Source organism: Carettochelys insculpta, chromosome 17, assembly GCF_033958435.1.
Source record: "Carettochelys insculpta isolate YL-2023 chromosome 17, ASM3395843v1, whole genome shotgun sequence".
Lineage (NCBI taxonomy): Eukaryota > Metazoa > Chordata > Testudines > Carettochelyidae > Carettochelys > Carettochelys insculpta.
Genome location: NC_134153.1, coordinates 478,021 through 498,266, shown reverse-complemented (window position 1 = coordinate 498,266; position 20,246 = coordinate 478,021). Strand labels below are relative to the sequence as shown.

Genomic DNA, 20,246 nt, shown 5'->3' with positions numbered 1-20,246 from the left:
GGGAAGTCAAGAGTCAGATAAAACCAAGTATGTAAAAGAGTCCGTATAATGGCCCAGGTAATTGGTGTCCTGGTTCAAACCATGTGTCAATGGGGCGAATTTGAATATGAGAGAGAGCTCGGCACTCTCTCTTTGCAGGCGATTCTTAAAGTTCCTTTTCAGTAAGACACAGACTTTCAGGTCATTAACTGAATGGCCCACTCCATTAAAGTGCTGGCTGACAGGCTTGTGAGTTAAGAGCTTTTTGATATCTGTTTTGTGTCCATTCATTCTTTGTTGAAGCGTGTTTACCGTTTGTCCTATATACAAAGTACGTGGGCATTGGTGGCACATGACAGCATATATGACGTTAGTAGAGGAACATGAGAATGTGCCCGTCATTCTGTGACTAATTAGTTAGGTCCAGTGATGGTATCTCCAGAACAGATATGTGGACAAAGCTGGCAACCACGCTTCTTGCAAGGAAAAGTTCCTGGATTGGTATTATTGTGGTATGGTCTCTGGTTGCTGGTGAGAATCCTCATAAGGTTGGGGGGTTGTCTGTAGGAGAGAACAGGCCTGTCACCTAGAGTCTTCTGGAGTGTGGCATCCTGATTAAGGATGAGTTGTAGGTCTTTAACGACGTGTTGCAGTGGTTTGACTTGGGGGCTGTAGGTAACAACCAGTGGTGTTCTGTTCTTCGTTTTTATGGGCCTATCTTGAAGTAGCTGGTTTCTGGGTATTCATCTGGCCCTGTCAATTTGTTTTTTTACTTTTCCTGGTGGGTAATTTGGGTTTATGAATATTTGGTAGAGATCTTGTAGTTTTTGGTCTCTATCAGTAAGTTCAGAGCAAATGCGATTGTACCTAAGGGCTTGACTGTAAACAATGGATCTTGTTGTGTGTGTAGGATGGAAGCTAGAAGCGTGTAGGTAAGTATAGTGGTCAGTGAGTTTCTGGTAGAGTGTGATCCTGATCAGGCCAACCTTGATTTGTACTGTAGTGTCCAGGAAATGTCTCTCTCATTTGGAGTGGTCGAGGCGTAAATTGATGGTGAGGTGCAGATTGTTAAAGTCTCTGTGGAATTCTTCTCGAGTTTCTATACCATGGGTCCAAATCATAAAGATGTCACCGATGTAGTGTAAGTAAAGGAGGGGTAATAGGAGATGAGAGCTGAAGAATCGCTGTTCCAGGTCAGCCACGAATATATTAGTATATTGTGGGGCCATGCGGGTGCCCATAGCAGTGTCACTAATCTGGAGGTATAAGTTGTCCCCAAATTGGAAACAATTGTGGGTGAGAAGAAAGTTACAGAGGTCAGACACCAGACTGGCTGTGGTGACATCAGGGATGGTATTCCAGATTGCTTGTAATCCATCCTCATGCGGAATATTAGCGTACAGAGCCTCCACATTCATGGTGGCAAGGATGTTGTTGTCAGGAAGTTTTCCTGATGTTTTTTAATTTCCTCAGGAAGTCAGTGGTATCCTGGAGATAGCTGGGAGTGCTGGTGGCATAGGGTTTGAGGAGGGAGTCCACATAACTGGATAGTCTGGTGGTAAGGGTGCCAGTACCCAAAATGACAGGGCATCCAGGATTTCCCGGTTTGTGGATTTTGGGAAGTAAATAGAATAATCCAGGCTGGGGCTCAGATGGTGTGTCTGAGTGAATAAGGTCCCGAGTAGCAGCAGGGAGTTCCTTCAGTAGTTGTTGTAATTTCCTTTGGAATTCCAAAGTGGGATCAGCGGAGAGAGGTCTGTAAAATGTGGTGTTGAAGAGCTGTCTGGCTGCCTCCTATTCATAGTCTGACTTATTCATGATGACAACAGCACCCCCTTTGTCAGCTGGCTTGATTATAATGTCTGGATTACTTTTGACACTCTGGACAACGTAGCATTCAGTATAGCTGAGATTGTGTCTCACTTGGCATTGTTTGCATATAACGTCAGTCTAGGACGGTTGCGGAAGCATTGTACGTAGAAATCCAGACTTTCACTACGACCGTCGGGGGAGTCCACATAGAGTTTTCTTTTGGTCTTTGCAGTGGGGGGGAAGAATCAGTCAGACTGATGTTCATAGGCATGTGTAGCGCCCTGGCCTATGGCAGCGCCCCCTCTGGGCAGCGCGGGCCAACACAGCTCACCCTCCGGGTCTATCTGGCCCAGGGCTTTGTCCCCTTTAAGGGCCGGCTGGCGGTCAGCCCGCAGCTGGAGAGCCCAACCCACAGTTCGGGCGGGGCCACGGTCAGCCGAACAGTTAGAGGCCTGCCCTTCGCTCCGGGCAGGGCAGCAGTCACACACGCTGTCCTGGGAAGCCCAGCCCTTAGTCCAGAGCCGGGCAGCAGCCTCAGTTCAGGGCAGGGCAGTAGTCACGTTGCTTTCCCCTAGCCGGGGGTGGCTTTAGAGGGGTGGGGGGTGACCCCACCAGGGAGCGGGTACGGGGTCACAGGCCCTCCCACTCCACTGCGACCTGGCCTGGGGCTCTGTGGATCGCTCACACCTGAGCTTGGCAGAGGGGATCCAGACCGCAACACGCCGCCATTGGCGCAGCGGGGGCGTCCCCGGGCCACTTCCTACCTCTACCTCCACAGGCGAGGTGTCCCAGTCGGCCTGGTCTGCCGGTCCCGGCGGGTGGGTCTCGTCTGGGTCGTCTGCCCTCGGGGGCGCCGGCCAGTCGGACGTCTCGATGTCGTTGGGGTGGTGCGGCAGTGGCAGGACTGGGGGCTCCAGGCGGTCGGAGGCCTCTGCGCTGTGGGTGTCCGGCAGAACTCCGGGACCTTGTGCATCCGGGGCGCCCGGGTAGCCAGCCCGGGCAGTCTCTCTGGTCCTGGCCAGGCCTCGGGGGAGGGGCCCTCCACCGGCATGAGGACCCCGGTAGGTCCGGGAAGTCCAGGTAGTAGCCCAAGGGCAGCCTGATATGTGGCTGCCCAGGCTGGTCTGGGCAGCTGGGGGGTAACTCTTGCCGACAGGCTGGGCAGTGGCAGGTTCCCCACCCCTGGACCCCAGGAGCCTGGTCAGCAGCCTCCTCCATGCTTGGCGGTCCAGCATTTAGTGGGCCTCGAGCCCCGCCCTTGGCCCTTCTGGCACTAGGTGCCACCCTCTGAGGGGCGGGGCTCCCCGTTCCAGCTCAGGGCCTGCCCACCAGGGCCTCTGAGCAGCCTCCTCCGCCTCTGAGTCTGGGGGAGGCCACAGCATCTCGCTACAGCGTGTTGGAAGAATTCCTTTAGACGGAGACAGAAAAAGAAGGCTTCAGCTTCACCACAGAATTATATTAAGTTTGTGGAGGAAGTGGGGCAGAAGGAAAGACCCTGGGATAAGAGAGACTCTTCTGCTGGGCTGAGTTTGTAGCTGGAAAGGTTAACACTATAGTTCATTGAGTTGTGGTTGTTGGAGTTGTAGTATCCTGAGATATGAAGTAATTTAGATAATTTATTGTCCTTTCTTTTTTGTAGGAAGTGGAAGTGTGTTTTACAGATTGCTTGTCTAGTATACGTAAAGTCTTGTTCTGTGGGATCTTGTGGGGATGCCTGATTATTGATGAGAGTTTCAAGTTTAGAGAGTTCATTTTTACAATTTTTTGTTTATTGTAAAGGATTTTGATCAAGTGGCTCCTGTTTCTTAGAGAGTGTGTGGCACAGATTCTCGCTGTAGTCGGTGTAGTATGGTGACTGTAATAGGTTTTTCATTGTCAGTCCCTTGGGTACAATGTCCATTAGGACCACACTCTACCGGAAACTCACTGACCGCTATAGTTACCTACAAGCTTCTAGCTTCCATCCTACACACACAACAAGATCCATTGTTTACAGTCAAGCCCTTAGGTACAATCGCATATGCTCTGATCTTACTGAGAGAGACCAAAAACTACAAGATCTCTACCAAATATTCATAAACCCGAATTATCCACCAGGAGAAGTAAAAAAACAAAACTGACAGGGCCAGACGAATTCCCAGAAACCAACTACTTCAAGATAGGCTCATAAAAACCAAGAACAGAACACCACTGGTCATTACCTACAGCCCACAACTCAAAACACCGTAATGCACTGTTAAAGACCTACAACTCATCCTTAATCAGGATGCCACACTCCAGAAGACCCTAGGTGACAGGCCTGTTTTCTCCTACAGACAACCCCCCAACCTTATGAGGATTTTCACCAGCAACCACAGACTATACCACAATAATACCAATCCAGGAACTTTTCCTTGCAACAAGCTCTGTTGCCAGCTTTGTCCACATATCTGTTCTGGAGATACCATCACTGGACCTAACTAATTAGTCACAGAATGACAGGCACATTCTCATGTTCCTCTAATAACATCATATATGCCATCCTGTGCCAACAATGCCTGCATACTTTGTAGACAGGACAAACGGTAAACACGCTTCAACAAAGAATGAATGGACACAAAACAGGCATAAAAAAATTCTTAACTCACAAGCCTGTCAGCCAGCACTTTAATGGAGTGGGCCATTCTGTTAATGACCTGAAAGTCTGCGTTTTACTGAAAAGGAACTTTAAGAATCACTTGCAAAGAGAGAGTGCCGAGCTCTCTTTTATATTCAAATTCGCCCCATTGACATGTGGTTTGAACCAGGACGCCAATTACCTGGACCATTATATGGACTCTTTTACGTACTTTGTTTCATCTGACTCTTGACTTCCCCCCCCTCCTGCTCTTCTGATTTGCCCACCTTGATCACAATTTTTCTGATTTGTCAACCTTGATAACAATTTTTGGTTCTCTGTGCCTTAAATATTGAGACCGTTCTGGTATGGCTATGGTCTGAAGAAGTGCGTCTATCCCACGAAAATTCATCACCTAATAAATTGTTTTATTAGTCTTTAAAGTGCTACTGGACTGCTTTTTTGTTTTGGTTAAAGGCCTGAGCTTGGCACTCATGACTGTCAGAAGCCTTGTGCTGTTCGTCACCCTCCCACAGCTGCAGCCTCAGCCCCTCCCCATGGCTAAATTCCCAGGGCAGCACCATACATGCTGATGTGTTTGTATCTGCACTGCTGCCTGACTGAGGAGTTGTGGTTCCGTGGGACATTAGGTTGACTGGTAAATCCCTAACTCTGGCATTCGTATCTTTGAGGTTCTGTTGTATCTTAAGACCTTTAGCATGTTGTAGGAACGAAGGGGAAATGGAACCATGAGGCATCTCCGCTCAAGAAGGTGTGGAGGAGAGGGGAGAAGGAGCTGAGACTGTGCTGGTTAATATGTTTCCATGTTTAGTGGCCCCAGAGGGCAATGAGGGGGAAGGAGGAAAGCTAGCCCATGTAGAGACACTCTTTCCAACCTTTGGCCTGGAGTCTGGCATGCCACCCACCTGTACTGACCTGTTCTGTGATGTACAGCTGGGGCCCGTCTGCATACCTCAGTGTGTAGTATTCAGGGTTTGGCAGCGACCACCTGGTGGGGGAGCATGACACATAAGGCCGCTGTCTCTTCCTTCTACTAGGCCACCACCTAGGTCCAGGGCTAGGGCTAGGGGAGCAGTAGGGGCTTGTTCCAGGTAGACAGAAATGGAGATTTGGAAAGGAGCCCCAAGGAGAAGATTGTGATTCCTGGAGAGGAGAGAGAGAAGCCCTGGGATTGGGATCCCTGCTTGAGAGAGACCAGGAGCAGAGGGAAGCCATGTTAAGGCTGGAACTGCAGGAACCTTAGAGAAGGCCAAGCCAAGCCTTAGGAGCCCTGAGTGCTAGGGCACCACCATACGCAGCAGGAGATCCTGCTAGCCAGGACTTCTGCTCTCTGCTAGCACCTGGGCCTGCCCCATGTCCAGGCTAGGAAGTCTGGGGGTATGCAGTCCTCTTTAGGCCAGCATCAAATCTGGTAGAATATGCAAAGGCCAGGCCCAGTAGGATGACTTACTCAGGGATCCCAGAAAGACAGACTAGACTCACCCATCACAGACCTCCTTGATAACAGATGCTAGAGGCCTTTTCTGGAACAGAAAGAGAGAGCACTCAGTACTGACTCTGCCTCCCGGCCACAAAGGGAAGCTGAATGATTCCATTTCCCCATAGCTCACCACCATGGTGCTCAGTGTCCTTCTCCCACACTCGGTGCACAGCTCTCACCTGGTCTATTTCTAGCAGCTGAGCATTGGCTCCTGGCCATTCAACGGCCACTTTCACAATGTCCGCAGGAGGTGGCATGGCTCCAGACTACTCCAGTTCCGTCTTACAGGAGGGAGACGGCGTCCCTCCCAAACCTGCTGAAAGGGAAGATGGTGAGAAGCTATTGCCAATCCTGTGGTTCCGAAATCACCCATCCCCACAGCACCTGCAGGATCATCTTCCATGAAGTAGGGTTGAGCCTTTGGATTGGTGACATCCAGGCCGTCTTTGGAACACATTATCCAGTGTTGCCCCACATGGCATTTGTTCTGCCCCTTCTCTTATGGGATCTCAGCCTGCCCTAGCTGATTCCCACACAGTCCAAACTGCCAGGGGCTTTCATGGGATAAATGCAATATTGCAGGGCCTGCAGAGTCAGTAAATACCACAGCAGAGGTTCTGAACTTACTCCCCTAACAAACAAGAGACCTCTGATTCCAGTGCAGTTACCACTGCAGGCAATGTTTTGGTGGCATGGAATCAGGACTATCACAAGCTCAGCATTCATACTTTAATACCTGAGGCTTGGTCTACAGGACAGATTACTTGTGTATAATTTACTTCACTCAGGGGTATAAATAACCCACATTCCCAAGCCACATAAGTTTCGCCGACCAGAGAACCAGTGTAGACAGCATTAGGTCAATGGAGAACTTCTCGCCTATCTGTTTACAGCATTTTCATCAGAAACATGGATGTAGGCGTATCATATCTTGTAGAACTGGTAGGGACCTCAGGAGATCATCAAATCCCGTCCCCTGCACTCAACATCCCCGAGATTTTTTTTTTTTAAATCTAACTTGTCCCAGGCCCTTGAAAGGCCCCCTCAAGGACTGAGCTCACAACCCTGGGTTTACCACGCCAATGCTCTAACCACTGAACTATCCCTCCTTCCATGCCCCAGCAGCACAGCTGAATCACTGTAAATTATGTAGCATAGATATAGCTGGAGTCTGTAAACGTGATGACTGGTAGAAAGTATCGGAGGGGGAGTTGTGTTAGTCTGGATCTGTAACAGCAACGAAGGGTCCTGTGGCACCTTATAGACTAACAGAAAAGTTTTGAGCATGAGCTTTCGCGAGCACAGACTCACTTCATCTGAGCTTCGGTGCTGAGCTGGTAGAAGACTCCTTCAGTGCTCCTCCAGTGGGATGTCCAGGGTGCTGTTCTCTAGAGGATGGTATTGTTTTTTATGAAGCATTATGACTTGGTAGCAGGCACTGACCCCTGCTGAACACGGGCCAGCTACAGCAATTTCAGCTCCTTTTCTATGACTCTCAAGATACTCACATAAGACTGACAAGTTTTCTCTCTCGTGTATTTCCAAGTGCACTTTGTTCAGTTGAAGGAGCCAGAGGACCAGTACGAAAAAGCCAGAGGACAGGTACAATACAGGTCACAGAAGATTCCATACCCGCAAGTACATCTCAGCCTTGACTGGGATAACCCCAGAGCATGGACGGGCAAACTACACCCCGCAGACCAAATCCCGCCCGTCAGCCATTTTAATTTAGCTCACAATGTACCGGTGCAGAGTGGGGTCGGGGGCTTGCCCTGCTCCTTGCACACAAGCAGCAGCATGTCACCCCTCTGGCTCCTACACACAGGGGCAGTCAAAGGACTCCATGAGCTGCCTTGGCAACTCTCACTGACTGGGAGCTGAGGCCAATGGGAGCCACAGCGGTGGTACCTGTGGAGGTGGGAAAAGCACACAAAGCTGCTTGCCTGCACCTCCATGTAGGAGCTGTCTGGAAGAGGGACACACCTCTGCTTCTGGCAGCTGCTTGAGAAAGTAAGCGCAGCCTGGTGCCTGCACCCTGAGCCCCCTGCCCCAGCCCCAATCCCTATTCCATCCTGCAAACCCCTCGGTCCCAGCCTGGAGCACCCTCCTGCACCCAAAATGCCTCATCCTCAGCACTACCCCAGAGCCTGCACCCCCACCTGGAGCTTCCACCCCTCAGTCCTGCACCCCAGCCTCAATTTTGTGAGCATTCATTGCCAAAAAGCTTGCAGAGGCAAGTTGAGTCTCTGTGACCTAGTAAGTCCTTGAGGAGAAGGCCAAACACTGTCAGTTGTGTTGGTGGTTGTGCTCTTGACACATATTCCACTAGGAGCTGGACGGAGGCCAAACCACTTAATATACCAAAGAAACAGTAAGCTGGACTGACTCCGAGACACTTGCCCTGGGCCCCCCTGCACAGAGGAACAGCTTTATCAACCCACTCCTGACTATGCAGCAAGGGAGGCTCCCCGCCCACTTCTGACTTGCCCCAGTGGCTTGGTAGTGCAACATAGACCAGTGTCTCAGCTGTGCAGCTGGGGTTGGGTGGGTGCCCAGAAGAGATGTTCAGAGAACAGGAAAGAAATGAACTTGTTCCCATGATACAGATTCATGCTGAGAAAAGAGCAGGGTTGGGGAGCTGTGGGTGCCATAAGCAAGTCCCCTGACCTTGTTCTACCAAGGCAGTTCTTAAACTCTGTCACCCAGGCTTACTGTCACTATGTTTGAAGAGCAGGTAGGGATATTAACTGGTAAACATATGGTTTACTGATACACTTAACAGTTAACCCACCCTTACTAGCTCTCAGGGCTCTTTCCCCACTCTGGCACTCCAAGCGCAGAAAGTGGGGGCTTGTAAAAATATAACACCTTGCATATAAAAGGCTCTGTCTTAAAAAAAACTACCCAAGGTCACAGACTCCCTGCCACTGGAGGATAGAACTGCCACCACCACTGTCTCAGAAAACCCCTTTAGGTCAGCCAGACCCACTGGGGAATGTCTCCCGTAGGGTAAACTTCAGCCCTGTTCTTCTCTTATGGAGGGCTTGAGAACAAAGAGAGCTATAACCTGATACCCAGCCTTGCCTAAGGCACATACACAGAGGCCTTACTGACAATGCAGGGATTAGATCATTTGCTTAAAAAAAAAAAGAAGTAATTTATTTACAAAACAAGAGACAATAAACCACAGGGTTGTAACACAGAAAATACTTCCCTGAGAATCAGCTTAAAAGTTATGGGGGTGGGTGGGATCAAGTCATTAACCAAAGCAATAGTCCACACCAAATTCAAAATAACCATAATCTGATCTCGTCTAACTACACATTTCCCTTCTACTTACATATCTATGACTGATTTTGAGAGAGTCAGGATATTTACTGAATTCATTCCAGCTGCTTGGGAAAAATCATCTCTCTGTTTTCCCACTGCATCAGCCAGCAGACAAAAGACCCTTAAACTACAATTGTTCTCAGTTCAAAAAAGTTTCTCCCCCTCCCATTGGCTTACTTGACCAATGCCTGCTGCCAGTTCTCCGGAAAGGTTAACCCTTTCTCTGCATTAATTCATGACACTAGTTAACTCTGGTGGTGGCCAGCCAGGCTGGAACAGAGCAGCCCCAGCAGGGACAGTGGGACCTAGATTAACACAGTTAACAGGGTAAGTGCTAGTGTTTAATCTGTTAACATCCCTGACAGTAATGAACAAGGGCATCACCCACAGGTCAGAATAATCAGCCCAAAAAAATGCTGTGCTAACTCCGACCGCAGGCTGCCAACTTGGATTCAGGTCATGGTACAGGAGAGATAAGGAGTTTATGGCTCCCAGCTGCCATCTGTGTGCAGGGAAGGAGGGGCTGAAGGGGGAGAGGTGTAGACTTCACATTAGGCCCCTTCCCACTCGGAGCAGCTGCAAGCTGCACCTGCTCCTCTGAGGACTTGGGAACTATAGAGGAGGTCAAATATTTTAGAAAAAAGCATAAGCACTAGCTTGTCAGGAAAAGAGACTGTCAAACTCCTTGACCCACTTCAGGTGCACAAGCAGGTTCCTAAGACATAAAAACAGCAACATCCCCATCCCACACCCTTCAGATGCATCCGTCAGTGGCAGGAAGTGGGAGCCTCTGCCAGAGCGATGGTTAGGTCTAGCAGCTGCTCAGGATGTCAAGGTTTGAGCCCAAGCCAGCGAGCACCTGCCCAGGCCTGCACGTCACATGGTGTCAGGAGGTCACACCGTTAGCACACATGCCTGTCTTAACTCAGTGAGATATTACTGCTCGGCTCCTCTCTTCTCCATTTGTCATGCAGTTGCTTTTGCAGGCTGAAGACTGCCTCTCCCCCACAGGGCTGTGGTCACTAACCACACGTGATGTAGGCCACAGCTCAACGATAGCTCTCAGGCTTGGAGATGTCAAACAGCTGACATGAGATCAGAATGGTCACAGAAATAGCCTCTCCCCACAGGACAAGAACAGGCACCGTCTCAAAAATCAGTCCCCAGCACAGGGCCATCTCTTCCACAAGTGACACCTTAGGCCCCTGCCGCTCCTTGAGTGGGAGACGTTACAGGCACCTACAGAGTGTGGTGGGGCCTCTGGCCCTGCACCTCTTCTGAGGACTTTCACGCTGCCCTCAGGCCCCAATGGCATAGTCCATATCCCCTCAGTCTGGCCCAGTGGCCTTGTCAGGCCCCAATGGCCTAGTCAGTGTTCTGGCTTCTGCTTCCTTGAGGGATCACAGAGGTGGAGGTAGGTGAGCCAAGGCCTTGCCACTCCACAGGCTCCAGCCCAGCACCCTGTTGGTGGTGGGTGTATCTCCCCGACCACCAGCTCAGCTCGCAGGACACCTCCTGGCTCCCTGCCCTCGACTACTTCCTACCCCATCTCAGATGAGACATGTCGTCCTGGCTCTGCCTGCTCCTCCTCGGGCCGCTGATGCTGCCACCACTGCTGATTCCCCAGGTGGCTGCTGCTCCCAAGTCCTAGCAGGAGCTCCTTCTCCCTTGGTGGCCAGCCCCAACTGACTGGCCTCCCTGGCCTTTACAGTTGGGCTGCAGTTGGAGCACGGCCAGCAGAGCCATGGGGGAGGTGCTCCTCCACCCAGCAAGCCTGGCCCCCTCCCTCCTGGCCAGCGTGGGGCTGGTACACCCCATCACACACACCCTCCCGCTTAAGAGAGAGACGTTCCCCAGGTTGTTGCTCCTCCTCATCAGGGTTGAGGCAGGGGGAAAAAAAAAAGATCGGTGTTCGCATGTGTTTTCCCTGGTCGGTGTGCCACTTGAAATCAATATGGCTGCAGGGACAAAGACCAACGCATAATCCATGCGTTCGGGTCCTTCATTGTTTGCAACCATTTGAGCGGGGCATGGTTTGTCACCAACGTAAAAAGCGCTTCCCCACAAGTAATAGTGGAGGCCCATTCATGGCCCATTCTCCTGTTCTACTCCTGGTTTCCTGTGGGAGCAGCTTATGGCTCAGGTAGAGGATAGATTGCTCCTCTCCGTCTACCTCCTGGGAAAATACAGCCCCTAAACCCACCTCTGAAGCATCAGTCTGCAGCACATATGGTCTCATGGTCAGGCTGGGCAAGGATGGGCTCACGGATCAGCTGGTTCCAGAGAGTCCAAAATGCCATCTTACATTCCCCGGACCATTCCACCTTTCAGGGCTGCTGGCTTCTGGTCAGATCAGTCAGCAGGGCGGCTATGGTGGAAAAGTCAGGGATAAACCTGCAATAATATTGTACCAGTCCCAGGAACTGCTGCACCTGGTGCTTAGTGGTGGGTGTGGAATAGCCCCAGAGGGCCTGCAATTTGTTGATCACCAGCCAGACCCACTCTATTCCTACAGTAACGAAGGGTCCTGTGGCACCTTATAGACTAACAGAAACGTTTTGAGCATGAGCTTTCGTGAGCACAGACTCACTTATCCCTACAGCGTATCATAGAATTCTAGGGCTGGAAGGGACCTCAGGAGGTCATCCCAGGTATGTCACCTCTCGCTGGCCCAGGTGATATTGGGCAGGGTTCACTGTCAATCCAGCCTCTCCAAGTGCCCACAGCACCTTCTCCAGATGGCATAGGTGTTCTTCCCGACTCACATTGTACAGAATATCTTCAATGTACGCTGCTTCGTACCCATCATGCAGGCCCAGCACTTCGTTTGTAAGATGCCGAAAGGTGGCCACCGTGCCAAGAAGTCCAAAAGGCATCACTGTGAATTAGTAAAGTCTGAACAGAGTAGGGAATTCAGTCTTTTCCTTCACTGGGGGTGGGGGTCAAAGGAATCTGCCATTATACCATCGTGAGATCTAGCATCAAGATGAACTTGGCGTGTCCCAGCCATTCTAACTGTTCGTCCAGTTGGGGCATGAGGTATGTGTCAAACCTCAAGATGGCATTCACCCTCCAGAAATCAATGCAGAACTTCACTGTCCCATCTGGCTTGGGGACTAATACAATGGGGCTGGGCCATTCACTTCTCGCCTCCTCGACCACACCAGTGCCACCATCTTACCCAGTTGCTCCCTAACAGTGTCCCACATCTTCCTGGGTAGGAGGTGATGGGTGTCTCTCACCTTTTCGCCCTAGGTGGTAGCAATGTGCTGGCTGGTTGACCTAGCCCTTCATGGCTTATTCGACAAGAATTGCAGGAATTGGGCAATCAATTCTTGCTGCTGTTCCAACCCCAAGTCCTGTCCGAGGCTCACCAACTGGGATTCCTGGGTCTTCCCAGCCTGTAGCCCGAGTTCTGGCTCTGGGGGGCAAGGGCAATCATCACGGCCACCCATTCCTTCCCCGCTTTTAGGAGGTTCACATGGTAGATGTAGCAGGGACACCCACTGCAACACGCTGAGCCAGCGGGACACCTCCCGGCTCCCTGCCCTGGGCTACTTCCTATCCCATCTCAGATGAGATGTGCCATCCCAGCTCTGTCTGTTCCTCCTCGTACTACTGGTGCTGCTGCAGTCATTGCTGCTATTGCTGCTTCTCCTGGGGTGGCGGCTGCTCCCACGCCTCGAGCGCCTGCTGCTCCTGGGGTGGCGGCTGCTCCCACACCTCAAGCGCCTGCTGCTCCCTGGGGGGTGGCTGCCTCCACTCCTCGAGCGCCTGCTGCTCCCCGAGTGGGGGCTGCTCCCACGCCTCGAGCGCCTGCTCCTGCTTCTCGAGCACCTGCTTATTCTTGGGTGGCAGCTGCTCCCAAGTCCTCACAGGAGCTCTCTCTCCCCTGGCGGCCAGCCCCAACTGACTGGCCTCCCTGGCCTTTATACTTGGGCTGCAGTTGGAGCATGCCCAGCAGAGCCATTGGGGAAGGGGCCCCCTCCCTCCTAGCCAGTGCAGGGTTGGTACACCCCGTCACACAGATCTAGAGCACAGGCTGAAAATGAAAGCACCCATATATTTTCTTGGTCGGAATATGTTGACTGGGAATGTGGAAGAGAGGCTGGCAATCTTTGCAGCAGATGTATCCTGACCCAGGCTGAGTGCCTGCTAGGCACCAACTTCCCTAACAGCCTGGGAGAACTTCTAACTCACGGGCACACAGCAGGGCCTATGTCACTACTCATTCCATGGAGGTCAAGAGAAAAGCCTGCCTGGCCCAGGGCCTTGGTCTACATCCCATTGCACAGAATGGGGTGTTTCTATTTGAGCAGGTGAGTCTACCAAGAGGCATGTCTGTTCATGGTCTGTCCTTTGAAGGGACCTTATAAGGTAATACTGCCCATTATGCTCCCCACCTAGAGATGGGAACGACTGCATGGAAAGAAATGATAATCCACAGCTTTCACGTGGTGACCGACCACCTGACAATTGGTCCACTGCTTTGCCCCACTCAGAGCCAGCCAGCTGCCTCACTCCCCATGTTACGCACTCATTGTGCCAGCTGGAGCTCTCTGTACACTGCTGAAAATTTCTGGCTCCAAAGCCAGGCTCTTCCGATTCCTCTGGTTCAGGGCTCTGTAATGATCATTGTGCAGGGAGTAAGTTCCCCTCGGGGAGTCAACTCAGCTTTCTTAATTGGGCCCTGAAATGCTCACTTTTAATGCTGTAAAGACCTGCAAGCATCCATCAGACCAGAGCAACATCTCCACTCTTGAGCCCAAAGCAATCAGCCCTCCCTGTGGTGCAACAAGAACCCTCCAGTTTGAGGGCTGCATTGAGAAGACTCCATTGAAGCTGCCTTCTGCAGTGTTTCTTCAGAACACAAAAGGCTTTGGGAAGCATAAATTCCAAACCAAGCCGGGATTTCAGACAACAAAATCTCCAGAAAGTAGAAGGCTGCGCTGCACAGAGGAGTCCCATCCTTCCCTTGCCTACAACAGATCTGGCCCTGGTCCAATCCATCATCCCACCCAAACACCCATTGCAGACAAGTGTCTATTATGATGAAGCACGTGACCCAGTCATGCAGCATCCTGGCCACAGCAGCTCCTTGCCAAACCCCTATTTGCCAACATCTTCAGTCTTCCCTCTCTGAAGTAAGAATTGTGCAGCCTCAGATCCTAAAGCAACAGTACCAGAACAGAAAAGGACACATCTGCTCTGCTTGATATTCCAACAATGAATGCTGACTTTCATTTGCCTTCCCAGTTAGTGTCTGCAACAGAAGGGGAACAAGTGCTCATGGACACTAGAATATTCTTGGTGCAAAGCGCATCGCCAAACCCCCTTCTTCACAAGCACAACTCGTGTCACAGCTGCTCTGATGGGAGTGGAGCACTGGACTGACACTGTGAGACGGCCACAAATGGAAGAACTTCACATGAGATTCACTCAAATCTACCATCATTGTCTGGAACCCCCTGCAAAGGCAGAGCGCTCTGCTACAGCCGCAAGAGGCAAATATCAAGAGGGCTCAATGGAAAACTGCAAAAGAACTGAGATGTCCCCAGAGGGCAGGTGCACATGCAAGCAAGGCAGGCAGGACTCATTGCAGACATCAGGTGAGGAAGTGCGTGCAGAAGTCTGCACCAAATCCCATATGAGGAGAGAAACATCAGGCTTACAAGGCTTTTGAAGCTGGTCTGCCTTGGACTACATGTTTATTGATAGGACTCTGTCTGTCATGGAGACCATGGAATCTATGACTTTCTGTGACCTCCATGACTTCTGCAAGGGCCAGTGTGTCTGACCTTGGGACTGGCCAAGCAGCTGCCTCTGGAGCCAGCTGTTTAGATAGTCCCCAGAACAGTCAAACCATCCACTGCTGTGGCGGCCCCAGGCAGTAGTCGTAGGCCAGAGTAACCACAGTTTGCTGGCCTGGGGCAGTGGTTCCCAGGCAGCTGGCAGGAGCAGCTGCAGTCTGCTGGTTCCCAAAAGTTGGGGTCTCTCGTCCTGGGTGCCAGCTCTCCCTGAAATCCCCCTAGCACTGGGTTTCTCACCCCGCCCAGGCTTTCCTCCCCTCAAGATTTAATCATAGGTATTTTTCGTACAAGTGATGGACAGGTCAGAGACCATGAATTTTTGTTGAAAGAAATTGCTCAAAATCTGTCCATAACTTTTATTAAAAGCACACGACTAAATCATAGCTTTAATTCTCGAATCCATCCCTAGCGGGCAGGGGACCTAGCCAGGACAAAATAATCACATTACAAATGATACTGACCTCCCAGCTCTGCGTGAATGTATGAGAGAGCACAAGCACTAGCAGTGCTGTCAGAGACATACTGGTACATCACTAACATACCCAGGCAGAATTTCACAGGGCACTTGGAGTGGGATCCCCTCAATGAAAGACAGATTGGATGTTAATCAGGCACAGCACCTGACCTTAGCTCAAAGATACCCATAGAACATCTTCCACCTTACAGGGAGGCCAGCCTCAGCACCGATGCCCTGAGACGGAACTGATCCTAAGTGCATAGACAGTACAATGCCACAGGAACAGGAAACACGAAAGCTCAACAGGAGTTACAAGCCCAGCTAGGTGGGAAGTCGCCATTGGGACAACATGAGAACAGCCGTAATACCTATACTAATACCGTGCACCATGAATAAGAGTTACTGGGTCCCTTCTTTCCAGCACAAGAACAATGTCTGCTCTTTCACTCCTCCACGTTGGAGTCCTTAAGGGCTGGTTTGATGACAAGGACACTGATGCCCAAGCTCTTCTTGATAAGATGCATGCGACACACCTGGCTTGAATAAACACTAACGAGAATATCTCCAGGAAATCAGCATATATTTGAGCCAAGCAGGAGGTACAATTCAAATTTCAGCAAATGAAAGAGGGCTGGTGAAAATATCAAGCAGTTAGACTCTAAGATGTGGCTGATAGACATGATCTTAAAGCATTCTATGATGGGCTGAAGGCAGTCTCTGGGCCATGCATTGCTGGCTGTATACCAGTGTGTTCTGCTAATGGCCTCACTTGTGCTAAAATCGTTGACTGCTGCGCTGAACATTTTCACAAAGTACTGAACCAGACCTCATCTTCTGACAGGAGCATTCTTGAAGAGATTCCTCAGTGGGCTAATGATTTACAGTTGATGACATCATCAACCCTTGATGAGGTACAAAAAGCTGTTAACCATAAGAAATCTAGAAAGGCACCTGGCAGTGATGCAATTCCATCAGAAATGTATAAAGCTGCTAGTGGTCAGTTGATGTAATGTCTTACCCATTTATTTAGTGCCATTTGGGAGATGGAGCTAGTCCCTCAGGTCTTCAAAGATGCCTTGGTTTTACAAACATACAAGGATAAAGGTGCATGTTGTGATGACCATCGGGGCATCTCTCTACTCTCCATAGCTGATAAGATCCTGGCCCGCATCCTTTACAACCGGCTTCCACTGTGTGTTCAAAAATGGCATCATTCCTGAAAGTCAGTGCGGATTTCATGCTGGTCAGGACACTGCCGATATGATATTTGCAGCCAGACAAGTATAAGAAAAACTTAGAGAGCAACATCAGAACCACTATGTGATCTTCATCAACTTGACCAAGGTGTTTGACACAGTCAGCAGAAATGGGTTTTGGAAAATACTTGGGAGAACTGGCTGTCCCAAAAAATGTATCAACATTGTTTGGTCTTTTCAAGATGGCATGTTTGGTCGCATACTAAACAATGGAGAGACATCAACCCTTTCTGAAACATCAAACGGTACAAAGCAAGAATGCGTCCTTGCTCCTCTCCTGTTCAACATCTACCCTCAATGATGCTGTTAGTTGCTTTTAAGGACTGCCCATTGGGCATACCTATTCAATTCCAAAACAGATGGCAGTATTTTCAATCTCTAGAGACTTCAGGCGCACATCAAAGTGATCACTACAGCTTTCTGTGACCTTCTGTTTGCTGATGACTGAATTGTTGGCTCATTCAGTGAAGGATTCACAGGAGCTTTCTGATTGCTTTGTTACTTCTTCTCAACACTTTGGACTCACAGTGAGCCTCAAGAAGACAGAAGTTATGTCTCAGCCTGGTTGGAAACAGCCCCGCACTCCAGTGATCCCTGCTGCTGGTACAGTCTTTAAGACTGTTGACAAGTTCTGCTAACTTAAAAGTGTACTATCGTCTAGTACAAACATGGATCATGACATATCTGCTCGATTAGCCAAAGCCAGCACTGCTTTAGAAAAACTGACTGAACACCTATGGAATGACCATGGTATTACATAGCTACCTTGGTATGGACTTTATCAGGCAGCTTTCCTGAATATCCTGCTGTATGGCTCTGGCTCATGGACAATATACCGCTGCCATATTTTGGAACTCGACCAGTTCCGTATGCACTGTCTGAGGAAGATTGCCCATGTGAATTGGTGGGACAAAATTCCTAACACAGAGGTTCTTAAGCTCTGTGGTGTCGTGAGCACGAAAGCAATGCTTATGGACAGACAGTTTGGCTGGATTGGTCACTTTATGAGGACGGATGATACATAGATACCAACGATGGCCTTCTATGGCCAGCTTACTTATGGAAAGGGCTCTATCACTGGTCAGTATAAGCACTACAAAGGCACCTTAAAGGCCAACATGAAATCATGCAGCATATTTCCCAATAAGAATTGGGAGACCAATACAGCAGCACACAGATAATCCAGGAAGTTTTTGGAGAATGTTGGGGATAATTTCTTGGTACAACTGCTGAAGGAACCAACCAGGGGCTGTGTATAACTTGACCTGCTGCTCACAAACAGGGAAGAACTAGTAGGAGAAATAGAAACAGATGTGGGTGGAAATCTGGGCTGCAGCAACCATGAGATAGTGGATTTCAGGATCCTGACAAAGGCAAGAAGGGTGAGCAGTAACATACACACCCTTGATTTCAAAAGAGCAGACTTCATCTCCCTGAGAGAACTGATGAGCAGGATCCCTTGGGAAACGAGTTGAAGAGAACTGGCAGTATTTTAAAGAAGTCTTACTGAAGGCACAGGAACAAACCATCCCGCTGCATAGTAAGAAATGCAAACATGGTAGGCAACCAGCTTGGCTTAACGGAAAACCGTGGTCAGCTTAAACTCAAAAAGGATGTGTATAAGAAATGGAAACATGGACAGTTGACTAAGGAGGAGTATAAACATACAGGTGGAGAATGCCGGGGAGTAATTAGGAAAGCAAAAGCACAACTGGAACTGCAGCTGTCAAGGGATGTGAAGGGTAATAAGAAGGGTGTCTACAGGCATGTTAACAATAAGAGGGTTATCAGGGAAGGTGTGGAGCTGTTATTGGATGAAAGAGGTAACCTAGTGACAGATGATGTAAGAAAACCTGAAGTACTCAATGTTTGTTTTTTTTTGCCTCCATCTTCACAAAGATAGCTCCTACACTACAGTGCTAGACAATGCAGTACAGGAAGGTGGAAGGCACCCACCTGTGGGGAAGGAACGAGTTATGAGCTATCTAGAAAAACTAGATGTACACAAATCCATGGGTCTGGATTTCATGCACCCAAGGGTACTGAGGGAATTGGCAGAGGTCATTGCTGAGCCTTTGGTCCTTATCTTTGAAGACTCTTGGAAATGGGGAGAGATATCAGATGACTGGAAAAAGGCAAATGTAGTGCCCATCTTTCAAAAAGGAAAGAAGGACAATCCAGGGAACTATAGACCCGTCAGCCTTCCCTCAATCCCTGGGAAAATAAGAAGGGGAGCCTCAAGGAATCCATTTTGGAGCACTTGGAAGAGGGGAAAGTGATCAAAAGTAGCCAACATGGATTCACCAGGGGCAAGTCCTGCCTGACCAATCTGATTAGCTTCTATGACAAGGTAACAAGCTCTGTGGACATGGGGAAGTCAGTGGATGTGACATACCTTGACTTCAGCAAAGCTATAGATACAGTCTCCCACAACGTTCTTGCCCATAAGTTGAGGAAGTATGGATTGGAGCTATGGACTATAAGATGGATAGAAAGCTGGCTTGATGATCGGGCCCAACGGGTAGTGGTCAATGGCTCAATATCTGGATGGCGGTCGGTTTCAAGCGGAGTGCCGCAAGGCTCAGTTCTGGGGCCAGTGTTGTTCAACATCTTTACTAATGACCTGGATGAGGGACTAGATTGCATCCTCAGCAAGTCTGCAGACAACACAAAACTCAGGGAAGAGGTAGATACGCTGGAGATATAACAGAGTAAGACTGGCAGGGGGTGAGTACAAGAGGGCTGGCAAATAAGCAGAGTGGGAGCAGCTGAGGAGGAAGCTGCCCTGGGTCAACTGGGGGCAGCTGGCCCCACTTAAGACTGCCTTTAAAAACCCCTTTGCCCAGTGGGAGAAGGAGGTGATAGAGGAGAGTATGAGGCAAGAGAAGAGAAGTAAGTGGGGTCTTCTAGAAGGAGCAGGGCAGAGCAGGGGAGGAGTACTCAGCAGCAAGGGGTTAAGGCCCCTACCCAGGTGGCTCTAAGATTCAGCATCAGGCCAGAACAGACCGATCACACACTGGGAGACGAACCAGGAGGGGGAACATGCTGCTGCTGCCACTATCTGGAGGAGGTACGTGGGGCGGAAGATCATTTGGGGAAGTGGCCCAGGGAGAAGAGCTGTGGTGTCCATATGAGGGGAGACCTTCCCCCCCAGTAGCAGCCACACAGGGTCCCTGGGCCAGAATCCAGAACAAGTGGGTGGGGCCCTGGTTCCCCCCAGACCACCATACCCTCCCGGGTCTCAAGAAGGGCAATAGAGGCCTGGCTGTGGAGCTAGTGGACTGAAAAGAGGCCTGGAGCCCAAGAATGAGGCTAACCTTACTACAGAGGGTAGAGATAGGATGCAGAGTGACCTGGAATAAGTGGAGGGTTAGGCCAAAAGAAATCTGATGAGGTTTAACAAGGAGAAGTGTAGAGTCCTGCACTTGGGATGGAAGAATCCCAAACATTGTTACAGGCTGGGGACCAACTGGCTCAGCAACAGTACAATGGAAAGGGAGGGGTT

The 20,246-nt window shown here is 50.0% G+C and overlaps 1 protein-coding gene across 10 annotated transcripts in view; it reads right to left on the bottom strand.

Moving 5' to 3' along the window:
• Positions 1–20,246, bottom strand: part of ELMO2 (engulfment and cell motility 2) — a 72,220-nt gene that overhangs the window by 38,746 nt on the left and 13,228 nt on the right. For 4 of the 10 annotated variants that reach the window (XM_075011891.1, XM_075011895.1, XM_075011898.1 and 1 more), the window contains exons 1-4: positions 7,200–7,276; positions 6,068–6,201; positions 5,891–5,931; positions 5,324–5,396 (exon numbers count right to left, since the gene is read on the bottom strand). In XM_075011891.1, the coding sequence (XP_074867992.1) occupies positions 5,324–5,396; positions 5,891–5,931; positions 6,068–6,145 (192 nt within the window). In that variant the 5' untranslated portion in view covers positions 6,146–6,201; positions 7,200–7,276. Of the gene's footprint in view, positions 1–5,313; positions 5,397–5,890; positions 5,932–6,067; positions 6,205–7,199; positions 7,279–9,228; positions 9,248–20,246 lie in introns of those variants that run through there. The other 6 variants (XM_075011894.1, XM_075011893.1, XM_075011892.1 and 3 more) reach the window with 6 other exon arrangements.